The sequence below is a fragment of the Erythrolamprus reginae genome, chromosome 1 (assembly GCF_031021105.1).
Source record: "Erythrolamprus reginae isolate rEryReg1 chromosome 1, rEryReg1.hap1, whole genome shotgun sequence".
Taxonomy (NCBI): domain Eukaryota; kingdom Metazoa; phylum Chordata; class Lepidosauria; order Squamata; family Dipsadidae; genus Erythrolamprus; species Erythrolamprus reginae.
The window spans coordinates 106,085,290-106,106,075 of NC_091950.1; the positions used below are offsets into that span (position 1 = coordinate 106,085,290).

Genomic DNA, 20,786 nt, shown 5'->3' on the forward strand with positions numbered 1-20,786 from the left:
GTCTAAATGCTATTGCTAATCTTAATCTACAACTTTAAATATATTTTGTGAGATAAATGTGATTCATAGTAAGCTACTTGACTGCTTCTTAAATGGCTTCTACAAAATATTCCTTAGTTTGTTCTCCCATAATCTGATTGCTCAGATTTTACACCTTATTTTTTATTTATTTATTTGTTAAACAATATAGGATAGCAGTGTATATATAAACATAACATAGGAAGTAATTATAAGAGAAGACAATAGGACAGTAGGACAGAGACGGTAGGCACAATGGTGCACTTATGCACGCCCCTTGCCTTCAAATAAACATTTGAACAGTTCAAGGGATGAAAAAAACAAGACAGTTGAAAGTTTGATTATTAAATGTAAACTTCACAACCAGCTTTAAAACTGACAATAAATACATTGAAGTGGTGAATAACTATCATCTTTAAGCATCTATTAATAAATTAGCAATCAAATACATTAAAAACTGGCATTTGGTGGCATGACAATGAATATCCTGAGATATATTCAGATGCCATGATGTTTCTATATCTGCAAATGTCAGAATTGGCAATTTTTTTAAAATGATAACAATCTATGGAAGTAAAAAGTGGACTTTGGAAAAGAACGTCTTCCAGATAAGAATCTATGGCGGACTAGTTGTCCCTGAAAGAGTGGAGTCAGCATTGCAGTGGAGTTCAGCAGTCATATGGTGAATTCTGGTCACCACTATCTTTCCAGATAAAGAAGAAATTGGGAGATTGCCTACTTGCATTCCAGACCCGCTGCAGGAAACAAAGTTTTTGTGATTGACTCATGAATTGAACTGCTGAGAGTTGAAGATTTTCAATCAAGTTCACAGTTGTAATGCAGCCTAATGTTTTGAAAGATGAGGATGGCATTGGGAAATGATGGCATTGGAAATGAGGGAATGATATGCTGCCTAGAAGCAATTAACCAAGAAAGGGAGAAGTCCCAAGGTCTTAATGGTTACAGGAAAAAATTCAGAACCCATCCTAATGAATTAGATGGCTAAACATGATGGTGCTGGTAATATGAGACTTCAGACTTGAAAGACACTATTAACAATAAATATAAATAAATTACAAAAAAAATCAAGTTCACCTGGTCATGTTTCCTTTCTGGTTTAGTTGGGAGAGTTAACATCGATATGGACAAAGGGTTTGCACAAGGCTCGCTTTTTTAACCTTTTTCAAATGTAATTAATTTATAGCTAAATAGAGATTTTCGGACTGGCAGGATAAGAGAATTGCATAAAATGGGTCAACATTATTTTTGGACTAAAAAGAGTTTTAAAAACTTCAAAGCTTTTGAGAAAAAGTACAACAAGAAAATTTAAAACAGATAAAAATGTTAATTATTTTGAAAAGTAATTTTGTGAAGAAAGTGCTCTTGAGGAAATTGAAATTAAAATACACAAATGAACTGGAATTTCATGGGAATATTATTATTATTATTATTATTATTATTATTATTATTATTATTATTAAATAGTTACAATTGATGCATTATACAAAACAAAAGATAAAGGTAATATGAATAAGACAGTGATGCTGTATGTTGAGATTACAATTTGAAACAAAAATATTAAGGGCACTAGAAGACATAACGGGGAAAAAAATAAAAGTTTTGCCTTTTATATTTTTCCTTGCAACTGAGACACTTTCACTTTGGATAACAATATTAGAATGGCAATCATCAGAGAAGCAGCAAAATGGGGAGGGTAGAAGAGGATTGTTAGAACAATCTTCAAAGAGAAGAATTACACCATCAGAATTTACTTCAGAAAAAGTTTAAGAAATTGTGCACTAAGTTAGCTGAATAATGATAGTAAATTGACTAAATCCATATTGGAAGCTTTTTTAAAAAAATGGATAAAAGAGATAAAGATGAAAGAAGGAAGTTAAGGGGGGGAAAAGCTCTAAAACAAATTTCTGGAGATGTGAATAAATTAATGATAAAGTGAATATTTTGAAGATTAAAAACTATCCAACTGTAATATAAGTTACCGTACATTATATATATATGCAGAGCTGAAGGGATTGGATACTGTAGCCTAGAGGATAATTCTCTGTCTTACAAGGCAAAGGTTGCAGGTTCAAGTCCCAGTGGGTGTGGCTAGCTGATGAGGCCAAAATAAGGCCGAAATAGATCTATCCTAGTCTCCCTTAATTTTCAAATTCAGCAAAAAAACATGTGACATATATACATATATGACGGTCTTGGTATATTCGGGTTTCTTCCCGTGTAGGATTTGGAAATTTCTGGCGACGTTTCGACGAGATCCAACTCGTCATCTTCAGGCTGGTGTTTCTGTCCTTGTTCTAAGGCGAACACTGCGATACCTGAGCTGCCTTCCTTCTATACTCAGGATATCACGCCTAATCAACAACCATTAACTAATCAGCATACTTTAGCTACATCAACGACCCCAGATGTTACCCCACTGACTCACCAGGAAGTTTCTACACAGCAGGCAATTGCTGAGCCATCAAACCATACCCAGCCACCAGTATTTATAGAAGGAAGGCAGTTCAGGTCTCACAGTGTTCGCCTTAGAACAAGGACAGAAACACCAGCCTGAAGATGACGAGTGGGACCTCGTCGAAACGTCGCCAGAAATTTCCAAATCCTACACGGGAAGAAACCCGAATATACCAAGACCGTCATACCTGTACCCGTGAAAATCTACGAAAACACACACACACACACACACACACACACATATATATATATATATATACACACATACACACACACACACACACACACACACACACATATCACATGGGGTTTTTTTGTGTTTTTTTTGCTGAATTTGAAAATTAAGGGAGACTAGGATAGATCTATTTCGGCCCTGTTTTGGCCTCATCAGCTAGCCATACCCACTGGGACTTGAACCTGAAACATATATATATACAGTGATCCCTCGGGTTTCGCGAGGGTTCCGTTCCAAGACCCCTCGCGAAACTCGATTTTTCGCGATATAGCGGTGCGGAAGTAAAAACACCATCTGCGCATGCGCGCCCTTTTTTCATGGCCGCACATGCGCAGATGGTGGAGTTTGGGTGTGGGTGGCGGAGAAGACCCAGGGAAGGTTCCTTCAGCCGCCCAACCAGCTGATCTGCTCCGCAGCGCGGCAGCAGCGAGGAGCCGAAGATGGGGTTTCCGCTTGCCGCTTGCCCGTTCACCCGCCCCTCCCGGCTGCTTGCTTGCCCGTTCACCCGCCCCGCTCCCGCTTGCCCGTTCACCCGCCCCTCCTGGCCGCCTCCGCTTGCCCGTACACCGCCGCCCCGGCCGCTCCGCTTGCCCGTACACCCGCCCGCCCGGCCACTCCGCTTGCCCGTTCACCCACCCGCCCGGCCGCTCGCTTGCCCGTTAGCCCGCCCGCCCCGGCTGCTTGCTTGCCCGTTCCACCCGCCCGGCCGGCTGCTCGCTTGCCGCTCGAGAGCAAGAGGGGGAGAGATAGAGAAAGAGAGAGAAGGAAAGAAAGAGATGAGAGAGGGAGGAAGAGAGTGTGAGAGAGGAAGAAGCAAGATAGAGAAAGAGAGAGAGAAAGAAAGATGAGAAAGGAAGGAGTGACGTCATCGGGTGGAAAAATCGCGATATAGCGTTTCGCAAAGATCGAGATCGCGAAACTCGGGGGATCACTGTGTGTGTGTGTGTGTATATATATATATATATATATTTGAAATATATTATTTCAAATTATATATTAATTAGAAATATATATATTTAATACTTACTATGTAAATAACATGTGTGATTTATTAAACATATATTAAAATTAAATATATTTAATGATAGGTCTCTGTGCAAGGGGAATGTGCTTTTCTGAGGAAAATGTGCTTTTCTGAGGAAGAATGAGAGAGAAACATTGCAATATTCCAATCAGATTCACACAAGGCAAGGGAGCAATCATTAATATCTGTCGTGTCTTTAAAAAGAATTTTTGGTGATGTTTTTGTAGCTGTCAGTTTCATAGTGCCCATATTTAAAAAGTAATGTCTTTGTGCACTGTTAGTCTTTTAAGAACATGTGCTGACATTGTTATTTTTCTTTAGCAGTGAAATTTTTTATAGAATTAAAAATGTACTCTATACTGATTGTGGGTTGTATGAACATAGCTTTTCAACTAAAGCTGTTAGTCATTGGCACAAGTGCCTTTCCTTAGAATAACATTAAGTGGTATCATTTCCAACCCAGTTTATAAAAGGCTTAACTTGCAATTCATGTAACACTTACTTTGAAGCAGGATCTTCGAAGTCTCACTGAATTTTCAAGACTCATTTTCTGGAATTTCTGATAACCCATTTTAAGATTCACTATAGGGACGTCTGCTAATTGTGTGAAAAATGCTTCGAATGTAAGGCATCTTTTACATTAGATTATTTATTTTAGTTTTAAATTAATTTCCTTAATCCTTTGTCAAAACATGTTTTATTAGTACATTATGAATACTGTATGCAAATGTCTATATTATTTATATTTCATTGTTATTCATACTTGAGCATAAAATCATTTGTATAAATTAATTATTCATGGTGTCCTTAGTTTATTGCAAAAATTATTACAGGTTCATCTCAAATAGTGCTGATGAGAAATCCTATGTTGCATTATTTGAATATGCATTATTCAGAGTGATGTTTCTATGGGAAATAGGCAGGGGTGGGAAGCAGGCTGGGCGGGGTGGAACACAGTTCCACCAGCAGAAATGAAGCTGTGTATCCAGCTCCAGCTGACTATGCCCCCTCCCATCCTCATCCTCCTCTTCAGAAAGCGGCAGGGAAACCAGCACCGGCAGGAGTTGCAGGGGGCCCCATTTCCTCCTCCCTATTTTCTCAACAGCTGATCGGCACCCATTCACCTAGCTACCCAGCCTGAGGTGGGGGCAACCCAGGAAGTAGAGAAGCAAATTGTCACCCCAGCTAACAGAACTGGTGAGGTTGTAAGTCAAGGAATTAACAGTTAACTTGAACGATGATGATCATTCAAGCCACTCCCACCCGGTCACATGGCCAGCAAGCCACTCCTACCCAGTGGCATGACAGTGTGGCAGTAAAAAATTTGGCTGCCTATTACTGAAAATAGGGTAATTAGTTCCATAGAAATAGGCAATGAAAAACTTTTAAACATAATTTTTATATGTTTATGAATGCAATATAACAAAAGTTTAAAATAATATATATATATGTTATATATATATATATATATGTATGTATGTATGTATGTATGTATGTATGTATGTATGTATGTATGTAGATTGTTCTGAGTTCGGGTTTTGCCCTGTGTAATATTTTGCATGTTTATGCGACGTTTCAATGAAATCACATTCACCATCATCAGGCTGAAGTTTCCAAGCTTCGTGCTGTTGTAAAATGGATTTTACAACATTGTAAATCCAGTTTCCAAGCTTCGTGCTGTTGTAAAATGGATTTTACAACATTGTAAATCCATTTTACAACAGCACGAAGCTTGGAAACTTCAGCCTGATGATGGTGAATGTGATTTCACCGAAACGTCGCATAAACATGCAAAATATTACACAGGGCAAAACCCGAACTCAGAACAATCTACATACATATACCCGTGAAAATATACGAAAACAAATATATATATATATATATATATGTCAAATATACATACATACATACATACATACATACATACATACATACATACATACGTATGTATGTATGTATCAAATGTTTTTAGCTGAAATTTTAAAATTAAGGGAGACTAGGATGGCACCATTTCGGCCTTGTTCTGGCCTCATCAGCTAGCCACACCCTTCCTTACTGGGATTTGATCTGGCAGCCTCTGCCTTGTAAGGCAGAGAGTTAGCAGTTGAGCCACCAGACCTTGATCCCTCCAGCTCTGTACCAGGGAGGGGCTATATGTTTTTTTATGTCGGATCACCCTGGTATATTGAAGGAACGTCACAGCTCCTTTTTGCCTCTAGGCCCAACCCAGGACCATTTCAAGGCAGTTAATTTATTCATAGCCGACAACTATATTCTGTATGTATCAAATGTTTTTAGCTGAAATTTTAAAATTAAGGGAGACTAGGATGGCACCATTTCGGCCTTGTTCTGGCCTCATCAGCTAGCCACACCCTTCCTTACTGGGATTCGATATATATATATCGAACTTCAGCCTGATGATGGTGAATGTGATTTCACCGAAACGTCTTTTAGCAAATTGCAGAATAGTTATAGAAAGCAAAATAAAAATAAGTAAAAAACCTAAGTGTAATAATTAAAAGTAAGCTTACTGTGCACTGACAAAAACTTCTTTATCACCTAATTCAGGATGTGCTAACAAGATCATTATCTAGTCCATCCTGCAGTTAGCTTTATGCAGCTTTAGTGATTTTTATTGCATTCTAATGGATTATGACCTGCCATACTATATATAGGTCACATAAATATTTAAATAAGTAAATTAAGTGAACATGGACAAACTGGAGGATAAACCCACATCCAAACAGTAACTGCTATCTCCTGCATTCTGTTACCATTCTTCAAAGTGAGGTTCTTCTTTTTTGAACTTACCTCAAATGGAATCTTCCTTTTCCCATTTTGCTAACATAATAATTAGTGTCTAAAACCAGAACTGCACATATGGTAACCTCAACGCAGTCTAGCAATAACAGAACTTGGTCTTATATTAAACGTGACCAAAATATCAACTTATAATTTGCACTAAATAGAATATTGTACTATTTGAAACTGCATCAAGCGCAATCTATCTATTTAAGTTTGAGTGTTATCATTTAAAGTTGTACATTAAACAACAAAAAATGACCAATATTTTTCTATTTTCTTTCTAGTTTTGAACATCGGCGAGGGTGGATACTGGGAAGGCAGTACTCGGGGACATGTTGGATGGTTTCCTGCAGAATGCGTTGAGGAAGTGCAATATAAGCCAAATGAAAGTAAACCAGGTGAGATGGTGCAATTCAAGAGTAAGCTCTACATATTACAGGTTTTCATCAGGCTTTTACTGAATTAAAACATTACTCTTAAAAAAGAGTAATTATAGTTTTTTTTTAAACTATAGAGTTATGCTACGATACAGATATTTCTTTACTAGTATGTGAAATAAGTAAAAATCTTAAATGCATGATTCTTCGCTTAAAAATAAATATGGATGATTTTTTTTTTAAAAAAAATCTTTTTTCTTTGAATATGCATTTAAATCTCTTATGAGCAATGAGATGACCTCCAAATGCTTTGGGCAATTTCTAGAATTCATTGGCCAAGATATATAGATGACATCAGTCTTCTCTTCTTTATAGATTTAATGCCTATTTTAGTCTCACCTTGTTTAATCAGACAAGATTAATCTCACATTAAGGAGCTTCACTTTCATTATATTTACTTAAAGCACTGATTGTTTTTAGTAATAGTGGGTTTTAACTTGTTTTTCTTAATATTAGATTTGTATTGTATTGTATTGTTATTGCGAGCCGCTCCAAGTCCTTGGAGAGGGTGGTATACAAATCTAATAAATAATAATAATAATAATAATAATAATAATAATTATTATTATTATTATTATTATTATTATTATTATTATTTAAGATGAGACTGAAGCCAACGAATATGTTGAAGAGCAAATATAATAGTTGCAACTATTTCCCTCCCCAAAATTATTCCAAATGTTTTAATACTAAACAAACTTCTTTTTCTTGGCTGAAACAACCTTGTACTCTATATCCAAGGCTAATTTAGATACAGCAACAAATACCCCTTTTAAATTTGCAAATATATTGTAACACTTCTGATGTATCTTATACAACTAGAATTCCCAAAATTCAGAAAAGCTTTTGCTTTAGGCATGTTGTTATTCTCTCCCTTTGTTATTTTTGCAGAGAAACTATAGGAAGTTTGTACTGTATATTTTAAATGGCCATGTTCTTAAATGTTTGTTTTATAGGGACATTCAAAGTGCTCTTATTTCCTCAGTACTGTACTTGGGAGGTTGCCAGGTTGCATAAATGAATCCCCTGTCTGTTTATTACTTTTGAAATACTGTATAATTTGTTCACCACATATGAAGTCCACCTATTAAAAGTTGCAGCATGAAAAATCCATTGAGAATTGATCATTAGCAAGAACCAGTTTTTCAATATTTGTTTTATTGTTGGTTTTGTTACTTTCTTACATCTTTTTTTTAGGTTAATGAATTTTTATTTCATAGTTTTTATTTGTTTTACTACTGAAACTTATTAGAATGCTTTATATATACTTCAGTTATTTATACTACCCTAGCATTATGTTATTAATGTTTACTTTAAAATGTGTTATCTAAATTTATACAATAGTGATGGCAAATCAATGTCATGAGTGCCACAGGTGTTACACAAAGTCATATCTGCTGGCACATGATCTGTTGCCCTAATTAATCTGCAGTGTGTATGTGCGCACCAGCCAGCTGATTTTTCAGCTTGCGCAGAGGCTCTGGGAAGGCATTTTCAGCCTCTGGAGGGTCTCAGAGGGGGCAGGAAATCCCTTTTTGCCCTTCACAGACTCCAAGAATGTGTCTGGAGCCTGGGGAGGGCAAAAAATGAGTCCATCCGAAGTCAAAAAACATGTTAATAGGGGTATCACATGTGTGTGTGCAGGGGGGGCAGGGGGGGTCATTGAATTATGGGTGTAGGCAGTCGCATGGGCACAATAGCATGCACACATGTGCTTTTGGCACTTGAAGAAAAAAAGGTTCGCCATCACTGATCTACAAAATATATTTTATATGTCATGAATTAGATTATTAATATCATTGGAAGGGCCAGAATTCACACTATGTTCATTTGTGTTGGTCAATGATTGAAATAAAGATTTGATTTGACTTATTATAATGCTAGCACTAAGTGTCCCAGTTGGGCAGAATGATGGGTACAAGCCAAGTAAATATATAAAATGCCCTATAATAGAAGATAAGATCTTTATCTTCTTATTCACAGGTGGCAGTATTCATAATCCTCGTTCTTCTATTTATCTGTTAAGGAGAGAAGGACCTTTGGCATAGCTGCCAAAATTTCTTTTGATTGATCATGCTGAGAACCGTCTGTCTGGAAACGCTCTCAAGAGTGTTCTTAATTAAGATATTAAAGTTATGCTTTGACAAGTTACTAAAATTTAGCTGTGGCCCTGGTGGCCCTGGTCAGAACTAAACATAGGTGTCTTCATTAGTGTTATTTTACTCTGGCATTGAGGCAACATTAATTATGCCTTGAAATATTGAAATCTTGCTAGGTAAGAGAAACAGGCTATATAATAATGAAGAATCAACAGTAAGGGCATAATTAATTCATTTAGATTCATCAGGAAACTTTAGTGTAACAATCTGAAATGAACTTCAGTTGCTTTTTAAGGCTAGTTAGAAAGAAACTTGTTGGGCCAGGAGAATGCAATGCTCACAGTCACTCATGCTCTCATCACTTCAAGGTTCGATTACTGCAACGCTCTCTACATGGGGTTACCTTTGAAAAGTGTTCGGAAATTTCAGATCGTGCAGAATGCGGCCGCAAGAGCCATCGTGGGGCTTCCTAGATTGTCCCACGTTTCTGCAACACTCCGCGGCCTGCACTGGCTGCCGATCGGTTTCCGGTCACAATTCAAAGTGTTGGTAATGACCTTTAAAGCCCTACATGACATTGGGCCAGAATACATCTGGAACTGCCTTCTACCGCACGAATCCCAGTGGCCGATAAGGTCCCACAGAGTTGGCCTTCTCCGGGTCCCGTCGACGAAACAATGCCGTTTGGCGAGCCCCAGGGGAAGAGCCTTCTATGTGGCGGCCCCGGCCCTCTGGAACCAATTCCCCCCAGAGATTAGAACGACCCCCATCCTCCTTTTCTTTCGCAAACTACTTAAGAGCCACCTTTGTCGCCAGGCATGGGGGAGTTAAGTTATCCTTTCTCCCTAGGCTATTACAAGATATGCATGGTATGTTTGTGTGTATGTTTGGTTTTTTTTAATAAGGGTTTTTTAGTTGTTTTTATTAATTGGATTGTTCATGTTGTTTTACCACTGTTGTTAGCCGCTCCGAGTCTGTGGAGAGGGGCGGCATACAAATCCAATAACTAACTAACTAACTAACTAACTAACTAACTAACTAACTAACTAACTAACTAACTAACTAAATAAATAAATAAATAAATAAATAAATAAATAAATAAATGCAGTAGAAGTAAAGTACTCTTAGTAAGTTCAAATTGTCATAAATACATGCCAGCTGTCAATCATCTCAATCTGACTGAGAGAATGCTTCAATTGGCATAAGTGTGAAAACCAATCATGTCTCTTTTTTCAGTGCCACTGTAACTTCAATCACTAAGCAAATGATTGTAGGTCAAGGACTATCTGTATTCCCATAATACCATGCTATCAATATGATACAATACTATCAAGCAGTTTTATGCCATTTTACGTTTATGCTGTTTAGCAAGTGCTGTTTGGAGACGTGTTACATTTAATACTGGACTTAATATATAGCTAGAGACTGTGGAACTCTAAATTCAAGTCCCACCTTAGCCATGAAAGCTGTCTGAGTGACCTTGGGCCAGTGGTGCTCTGTCATCTCAACTCTCCTCACAAGGTGGTTGTTGTGGGAAAAAATAGGAGGAGAAAAGGAGGGAAGTGTGTTGGAAATGTTTGCTGTCTTGAGTTATTTGTAAAAATAATAAAAGTGGGATACAAAATATTTTCCAAGACAAGCACCCATTAATAGTGTTGAATTTTACACTGATTTAGACCAAATTATATTTGTAACGTTAATACCTACTCTTACAGTTTAGAGATCAACATTTAAAATTCTCTCGGTAATCTGCATTAATCTGTATTAGCAGGTTTATTACTACTAAGGGGCTCATCATAAGTGCCAGATAAATTAAAAGCAAGATCCTGTTCCAGGCTAGATCTCTCAGGAAACTCTTTTCCTTTTTTTGTTTTTAAGAATAGAATAGAATAGAATAGAATACAGTAATACCTCGTATTACAAACCTAATTGGTTCCTTTATTTATTTATTTATTTACTTACTTACTTACTTACTTACTTACTTACTTACTTACTTACTTACTTACTTACTTACTATTTAGATTTGTATGCCGCCCCTCTCCGAGGACTCGGGGCGGCTCACAGCAGAGAAAAACAAATCATAAATAATCTGAATACATTTAAAACATTTAAGATTTAAAAAGAAACCCCATATAGTACATACACACTCACAAGCATACCATACACAATTTAAACATGCCCAGGGGAAGATGTCTTAGTTCCCCCATGCCTGACGGCAAAGGTGGGTTTTAAGGAGTTATAGAAGAATATTATTCTGGACCAGTGTTTCTTAAACATTTTTCTCTTAAACATTTTTCTCTTAGAAACCGTCCTGGTTTTTAAAAATCAGAGAGCATATCCAAAAGGCATTTGTTTGTATAGGTTATATTTATCTATATTTACCAAAATACATATTTATCTATATTTACCATAATACAAATTAAAATGGATGCATTCATAGAATCTTTATTTGCTGAATCATGTAAAAATAACAATACTTACAATTTCATTTATAACATAAATATTTTTCTTAAAAACCTGTTTTAAAGAAATATAATGAGAAGAGTACAGTATTCTTGTTTAACATTTCTGCAAATATCTTGAATCTCTGGCAAATAATTTTGATTTGAAAGGCCTTGAGGTTCTGGAGGTATTCCGAGGTCTGCAGTTTAAGAAACACAGCTTAAACTAATTGACCCCCCCCTCCCATCATTAAATGAAGACATCTTCATGTTCCAAAAGATTGGCCTATCAATGCAAAGAGCTTTTTTGCAGCTAGCTGCCTCACTGAGTTATTTCCATTTTTCCTACTGCTGAAGATTCATATGATGAAAATAAATGCTGCCTACACCTCTTAGGATTCTTGGCTCCTGTCATCTACAGCTGGCCAAACAGACAGATTGCAGTTTCCAGATAAGGAGATCTAATTTGCAAACCCAGCATTAGTAACTTAAGTTTGGAGGCAGAAGTTTGTTTCTCTTTTCACCCAATAAATTTGGTAAAGAAGAAAGCTAGAAGAAATATTTCAGAAGACAACAGCAACAGCTTGCAACCTTTTCTGCTGCTTTCTCCATTGACTTTCTGAGGAAACTGATAGAAAACATTGTAAATGGCTATATCCTCTGTCCTGGTGCTTCTTGACCTCTCAGCATCTTTCATGGTATCCTTCTGCACTGACTGGAGGGGTTGGGAGTGGGAGACACCGTTTTACGGTGGTTCTCCTTCTACCTCTCTGGCCTGCTTGCAAATGTGAACAGGTTGCAAACACCTAAAATGGGATCACATGACTGTGCAAAAGGGCAGCAGTAATAGCTTCCAGACTTCTCTTTGCAAGCCTTGAAACTCGGACCAACGGATTTGTTGACAAATGTCAGTGGAGGCCCCTAACCTCGGCGGGGATTTTGAGCTGTTTCTTTTTGGAACCTATCCAGGCAAAACTTTTATTTTTAAGACTGTTATGGTTTGGCTGTAAGTTTGCTTTTGGTTAGATATTTGGTCACTAGCCAATCCCAGCGACGAATCCCAGAGACCAGTTAGGTCCCACAGAGTGGGTCTTCTCCGGGTCCTGTCAACCAAACAATGTCGCTTGGCGGAACCCAGAGGAAGAGCCTTCTCTGTGGCGGCCCCGGCCCTCTGGAACCAACTCCCCCCAGAGATTAGAATTGCCCTCACCCTCCTTGACTTTCGTAAGCTGTTTAAAACCCACCTCTGCCGCCAGGCATGGGGGAACTGAGATGCACTTTCCCCCTAGGCCCTTACAATTTTATGCATGGTATGTCTGTATATATGATTGGTTTTTATATAATGGGTTTTTTAAACTGTTTTGAGTATTGGATTTTGTTATATACTGTTTTATTCCTGTTGTTAGCCGCCCCGAGTCTGCGGAGAGGGGCGGCATACAAATCAAATAAGTAAGTAAGTAAGTAAGTAAGTAAGTAAGTAAGTAAGTAAGTAAGTAAGTAAGTAAGTAAGTAAGTACGTGGATGGATGGATGGATGGATGGATGGATGGATGGATGGATGGATACATACATACATACATACATACATACAAACAAACAAACATACATACATACATACATACATACATACATACATACATACATACCTAACTAACTAACTAACTATGCTAAGCTTATAGCTGAGGGTTAGCTGAAAATCTGAAATGGAACTGTTGAGGGAACAGACTGAATAAAGCTCTCTACACCAGCCCTGGCATGTGGGTGAGTAGGGGCAGCCCAACCATATATATATAGTTCTTATATTGCAACTGCAGTTGGGACTGGCTATTCCGTCGTTAAGTGAAGCAGTCACTGAGTGAAAAATCACCTGACCATGACTTGGTTATTTTGCTTCAGCTTTCCTTTACTGCACACTGCCAAACAGCTGGGTGAGCCCAAGCACTCTTTCTGGAACTCGACTTTAAGAGGAAGTTGTGTAAAAGAGCAAATCTTGTAACCCCTTTTTCCTCACTACTCTGCCCTTTGGAATGGTTAGCCAGCATTGGGATTATCATGAAGAAGAGAACTGATGTTTGCATTTGCATTCATTGAAGTGGTAGGGACTACAACTGAATAAGCAGGTGTACAATGGGAAATACAAATTGGAAAAAAATATATGCTAGCACTGGCTGTTTGCCTGGTATATTTGGAGCTGTCAGCCAAGAGCTGCCTATTAGGAGTCAAAAAGGCCTTTAGATGAAGGTCTAGTCAGTATCAAGCAGTAATGCCTGCCAACCGGTGGTGGCTTCTAATCAACCAATTAAGGTTACAGAGCTTATTAACTTGTGGTTAGCGCTTTTTTGGGATTCTTTGAATCATCAAGAAAAACTGCTCAGGAGGAGGTAGCTTGTAATCTTTCTCTTCTGAGAAGATGGCGGTGGTGGGGAAACAGGCATAAGATTAACTGAGTGTAATGGCGAATATGTGACCAGGAGATGCTGCAAAGGCCATAAATATGAGCATTGGTCACAAAGTGGCAGTCGCTTTCTGTGGCATTCACTAAAAGAGGACTATTTATATTGGATTTCGTATGTAGGGAAACAGGTGACATCTAATCTTCATATAGGAGCTTCCATTGCATTTGAAAGGTTGTTCTCATTGACGTTTGTAAAGCACCATGAATTTTAGCTTGTATAATAATTCAATAGGCAAGATTTGGTAGAGGCATGATGCTAGAAAAAACACCTGTTGTAAATGCGGTTTGATAATCCAGCACAGCATTGATGTAATAGATCTTGATGATCTGTGGGTACATTTATCACTGATTAGTAAAGCCTAATACAAGACTGAAGAAAACTTCTGTAGTTTAGTTGGTTTGGAGTATGAAATGGGGATTTAGATTGTGGTTTTCTAGGCTTGGAAACATTATACTTTTGTCTTAAGCTGAATTTAAGTCTCAGTCCAAGTGTGTATCATTATGTTACTCTTCAGCATTCCAATAGACTATTTAGCAGTTATAAGGTTAGTGCATAATTTTTGACACAAAAAATGTTCAGTGATTCTCTGCTGTTATCCCACCCTTTGGAAGATTCACCTTCAGAGGTGAGTTAGGGCCCACTCTCGTGACCTTTCTGAAGACCTGGTTTTGCTGACTCACTTAAGGGAGGAGCATGCAGCCATGGGGTTGGTTAGTGCCTTTTAAATTTTAATAATTTTATCCTTGTTTTAATTGCCTCCTACTGAAACATAGAAACATAGAAGACTGATGGCAGAAAAAGACCTCATGGTCCATCTAGTCTGCCCTTATACTACTTCCTGTATTTTATCTTATAATGGATATATGTTTATCCCAGGCATGTAATATTTATATGGCTTCTATACTGCTATATTTTAATTAGGCTGCCCAGAGTCACTTTGTGAGTGAGATGGATGATCCCCAACTTTGATATATTGTAGGAATAGGAAAGGAAAGGAATGGAATGGAATAGGATAGAATAGAATAGAAAACAGAATAGAATAGAGAATAGATAATAGAATAGAATAGAGAATAGAATAGAGAATAGAATAGGGTAAGATAGGGCAGGATAGGATAGGATAGGATAGGATAGGAGTTGGAAGGGACCTTGGAGGTCTTCTACTGCAGCCCCTGTTCAAGCAGGGGAACTTATACCCATAATGGTGAACCTATGGCATGAGTGCCAGGGGTGGCATGTAGAGCCCCCTCTGTGGGCACGCATGCCATCGCCAGCTGGTCTTTGTGGGCACTGGAGCACCAGAAAATGGTGTGAAAATGGCCTGCAAAACGCATCAGCCAGCTGCTTTTGGGTTTTTTAGCAATCTGGTGCAAACACATGCACACACATTTGAGTTTGGGCACTCAGTGCTGAAAAGGTTCACCATCACTGACCTATACCATTTCAGACACAATTCCAGGTTGCTTTTCTCTTCAATTCATTTGATTCAAACCACTGTTTCTTGTCTTGCTCTCTTTGGAGAATAATTTCTCTTCTTTGTGGTAATCCCTCAAATACTGCAATACTGCTATAATGTTACCCATAATTCTTCTTTTCTTTTTTTCTTTTTTAAAATAAAAACTTTATTAGATTTTTAAATTAAAAACAGCATATAAAATAAACATACAAAAATACATAAAACAAAAGCAAACATAAGAATAACTAACCGCTTTTACATCTTTTTCAAATTATTTCCAGATCTATTTACAGATTACTGTACAATATTCTTATTTTTATTTTAACATTCGTTAATTTTTATCTAAGTTTATTTTTAAAGGATTGAGTCTGCTTTTGTTTAACAAGTGTATATATTTATTTTTATAATTCTTCTTTCACCAGAATGTATAAAAGGAGAGATTATGTGTCAACGCAATCCCTTAGTAGTAAAGATGTATATTTTAAAAAATCAATAATCTAATAAAAAATCTTATTCTCTGTATCTGTTAACATATATAATCAGGAACAAGATTCCTTTAAACACAATAGATTTTAATATTGTGTGGCAAGTTAATTCCAATATTAACTTATAATTTAGAACCATCTAATAAGCAAGTCTATTAATTATTATCTATTATATTTTTAAATTATAAAGTTCCTTGTCCAATGTAATTACCTCACTCTCAGTCTCTATATGTCTATTCTTTTCCAAGATACCTCCCAGTCATTTTGCTTTGTCAAGAGATCTCATTCATTCATGAGTCCTCTTCTTCCTCTTCCACCAACTTTCTCTTCCTATGTTCACTTTCTGCTGTCTCTTTTACCAGAATCCTTTTCCATTATGTCTTTTATGTCCTTTCACAGTACAGTTTATAGTTCAAATCAATCCTTCACTTTTTCTCCACTTTATTACTCTTTCAATGACCGTTCCCACCTTCAATTCACTGCTTTTGTCTTCCAGGACCCACTCTCTGTTGTCTTTAATATCTCCAACTCCACCAAAAGGGATCTCCTTCTGGCTTCTTCCTTTAGATGTTAAAAATCTGCTTTCCTTCACTTTCTCACCACTCGTCCCAGCTGTTTTTCACTCAGCACTTCCCTCTTCTCGTCACTCTGTCATGATGCCTTTGGATTGGCTCGATGAGATAATTTATTTTGCAACCGGATCGTGGGGTTTCCTCTCACTGTCTGGGGAGATTGCCTTTCCCCTCCTTTCTCCTTTCTGCCACTGCTCCCTCCAAGATCAGCTTCGCCTAGGGGCCTCTGAAAATCACAAAAAACATGGCAGCAGCTCACGGAGCTTTGTTTGCTGCTCCGTACCAGCACGATACGATCTTGATTCTATGCTTCTGTTTACACAACCCAGGATTGTATTAGATTTTTTTGGCTGCTGTTGCACACTCTGGCTCATAATCAAATGATCATCCACTAGGACTCCAAGGTCTCTCCCATAGTAACTGTTTTTGAGCTAGGTCTCACCTAATCTGTACTTACATCTTTGATTTTTCTTGCCTAAATGTAAAACTTTGCTTTTCTCCACATTAAAACTAATTCTGTGGGGTAGGGCCCATTGTTCAAGTTTGTCAAGACCTTTTTGGACCCTGAGCTTGTCTTCTGAGATGTTGATTATTCCTGCCAGTTTAGTGTCATCTGCAAAGTTAATGAGTTCCCCTTCTATTCCCTCATCTGATTCATTAATGAAGATATTGAAGAATACTGGGCCTAAGACAGAGTCTTGTTGTACTCCACTGCTTACTTCTCTCCATGTGGCTATGGTACCATTAAGGACCACTTATTGAGTACAGTTTGTCAGCCAGCTACAAATCCATCTGGTGGTGATTTTGTCTATTTCACATTTTTCTACCTTACCAAAAAGTAAATTGTGTTCTACTTTGTCAAATGCCTTACTGATTTACTCTACTAATTTGGTGACTTTATCAAATAATTAAATAAGATTGGTTTGGCATGATCTGTTTTTATAAACCTATGCCAGGTACTAGTTATAACTTTGCTTCTAATTGTTCACAGATCTGGTTTTTTAAAAAATTATTATTATCTTTTCAAGGATCTTCCCAGGTATTGATGTCAGAGTGATTGGTGGGTAATTTCCTGGTTTTTCCTTTTCTTGAATAAATTCACAAATATGGCTCATTCAAAATTAAGATATGATTTCTAAAACATTTCTAAAGCAGTGTTTTATAGGCAATACTACTTTATTCAATACAGTAATACCTCATGATATGAACTTAATTGGTGCAAGGAGGAGGTTCGTAAGATGAAAGGTTCGTAAGACGAAACATTGTTTCCCATAGGAAACAATGTAAAGTCAATTAATCCGTGCAACCAAAAAACCCCCGCAAAAAAACGGCTTTCGGCGACTGCTGGGAAGCCGTGCGGCTGTTTTAAAAGGTGACAGCCGGCCAGGGGGGCTTCCCAGCACCCCCCGAACCCGGGTTCGGAGTTCGGTGGTGCTGGGAAGCCCCCCAGGCCAGCTGCGATCTTTTAAAACAGCTGTGCGGCTTCCCAGCTGTCTCCTGAAGCCGAACGCCAAAGCCGAACTTCCACGTTCGGCTTCGGGAGACAGCTGGGAAGCCGCGCGGCTGTTTTAAAAGGTCGCAGCCAGCCTGGGGGGCTTCCCAGCAACCTCCCGAACCGAACCCGGCGTTCAGAAAATTTTTGCCTCTTCTTACGAACTTTGTTCGAGTTACGAACCGGCGTTCGGGAGGCTTCTGGGAAGCCCCGCCGCCCGGCTGTCACCTTTTAAAACAGCCGCGCGGCTTCCCAGCAGTCTCCGAACGCTGGTTCGTAACTCGAAAAAAGTTCGTAAGAAGAGGCAAAATTTTTCTGAACCCCGGGTTCGTATCACGAGTTGTTCGTAAGACGAGGGGTTCGTATCTTGAGGTACCACTGTACTTCAATGCAAATTGAATTTTGTCTAACTGTTCTATTGTATAAATGGTCACTAGATGGCGCTTTTTAAGTGCAAAAGAGATCATTTGTAAGCAGTTTCTCCAGAACATTTTTTATTTTCTCCACTTACATATCAAAGCAGTTTGAGAGCTAATCTGATATAATTTGTCAAATGGGGTTACTAATCAGGCCAGGAAGAAACAACACTATCATAATCAATAATTTAGTATGAAATGTGTCCATATATATCTGTTTAGGATGTGTGGCAATGATATCCCTGTGTTAAAAAAGAAAGATTAGTACAAGAAATCCTTCACTTATGACCAGGCACCCAGTGATGCTGGACTCGCATATATATATATATATATATATATCTTAATTCATAACAAAATACACATAATTGTACATTTCTATTTAATAAAACATAAACTGATATCCTAATTTGAACCTTTTATACTTTTATTACCTGCCTGACTGACTCCCCTCCCTCTCCTCCCTTTACCTTCCTTCTCCTTCTCTCCCATTTTCCTACTTCCCTGCTCTCCCCTTCTTCCTTCCTTTCTCTATTTCCTGTTCTCCTTCGTAAACTCTTGAGTGAATCTTCCATTTTAAGTTAATAGATAGTAACTTATATCCCTAAATCCATTTAATTATTGGTGCATCTTTTAAACTTGTTCTTTTCCTCATAACTTATGCATATATCTTTTTTGGGGGCTAAATATATTAACTACTATCTTAATGCTGCCTCTTCAACTATCTAATTTTGTCACCTAAATCTACCACCTTCAATTTTCTAATTTTTAAAATCAATGTTACTTATCTTCTACACATATTCCTTCACTAAGCAATAATAAAGTTTCCCTCACACAGTATATTCATTTCCACACAAACCAATATTTTTTTAATCGCCCCTCTTTCAGAAGGGGCAATTAAGCTGCCCCGAGTCTGCGGAGAGGGGCGGCATACAAATCCAATAAATAAATAAGAAGGGGCTTCTGTTTCTTTCCATTTTGGGGCAAACACAATTCTAGCTGCTGTGTTTGTTTGTTTGTTTGTTTGTTTGTTTGTTTGTTTGTTTGTTTGATTGATTGATTGATTTCTATGCCACCCTATTCCTCGGACTCCACAGGACAGTTAACAACAAAGTAATACATAACATATAGAAATCTACCGTATTTTTCGCTCCATAAGACGCAGTTTTTTTCCTCCCAAAGTAGGAAGAAAAATCAGCCCCGTCTTATGGAGCGAAGATGCAGGCAGGGAGGGGGGGGGAGGCTGCGAACTCGGAAGCGCCATCCCGCCGGGTGGCTGGCTAGCTGCTGCCTGGCCCCCTCCCTCCCGGAGGAGGGTCTCCCTCCGCACCACCAGCGGCGCTCCCCCCGCCAGCCAGCCAACCAAGCCCCGCGCCCGCCAGAACCGGCTCCTCGCTCTCCCCCCGCCGCCCGCCGCATTTGCAGGAGGTGGGGAGGGTCAGGCAGCCTGCCAAGGCCAGGGGGATGCCGCTGCCCCCCCTTCCCTCTCTCCGCCCGCCGCTGCGCCTCCTTGACGCCGAGAGGAAATGCCGGCAAAGGTTTTTCTCAGCGGAGGTCTTCAATGTCGGGGGCGCACGGGCGGTTGTGCGCGCTCCCTATCTCCCTGCTAGCCCACTCGGAATATTCAAAATAAGAAAAGCCTTTGCCGGCGAAGGTTTTTCTTATTTTGAATATTCCGAGTGGGCTAGCAGGGAGATAGGGAGCGCGCGCAACCGCCCGAGCGCCCCCGACATTGAATATCACCTTCGCCGGCCCCGCCTCTCCTGCAACCCCCTTGCTGAGAGCCCGGGGCGAAAGTGCTCTCGGCAAAGGTGAGGCGGGCAGGGCGTGCGCGCGTCACCGCTGAGAAGAACGGAGAGAGAACGAGAGTGAGTGAGAGCAACAGACAGCAAGATAGAGAGAAAGTGAGAAAGAGAGAGTGAGAGAAAGGGGGGGAGAGAAAGAGATAGCAAGAGAGAGAGAACAAGAGAAAGAAAGAGCGTGAGAAAGAAAAAAAGAGAGAAAGAGTGAGAGAGAGAGAAAGCAAAAGAGACAGAAAGAAAACAAGAGAGAGAAAGTGAGAAGAAGAGAGAGAAAGAGGGGGAGAGAGAGAGAAAGAGAGAGGGGGAGAGAGAGAAAGAGAGGGAGAGGGAGAAAGAGTGGGAGAGGGGGGAGAGATAGCAAGAGAGGGAGAGAGAGAAAGAAAGAGGGAAAGGGGGGAGAGGGGGGAGAGAAAGAGAGAGGGAGAGGGGGGAGAGATAGCAAGAGAGGGAGAGAGAGAAAGAAAGAGAGAGGGAAAGGGGGAGAGGGGGGGAGAGAAAGAGAGAGGGAGGGAGAGAGAGGAAATAAAGGAAGAGGAGAGAGAGAGAGAAAGGAGGAGAAAGAAAGAAAGAGGGATAGAAA

At 39.0% G+C, this 20,786-nt stretch overlaps 1 protein-coding gene across 5 annotated transcripts in view; it reads left to right on the forward strand.

Annotated features, from left to right (window-relative positions):
- Window positions 1-20,786, forward strand: part of SHANK2 (SH3 and multiple ankyrin repeat domains 2) — a 460,235-nt gene that overhangs the window by 165,502 nt on the left and 273,947 nt on the right. For all 5 annotated transcript variants that reach the window (XM_070761430.1, XM_070761447.1, XM_070761457.1 and 2 more), the window contains one exon: window positions 6,842-6,955. In XM_070761430.1, coding sequence (XP_070617531.1) covers window positions 6,842-6,955 — 114 coding nt within the window. The remainder of the gene's footprint in view (window positions 1-6,841; window positions 6,956-20,786) is intronic.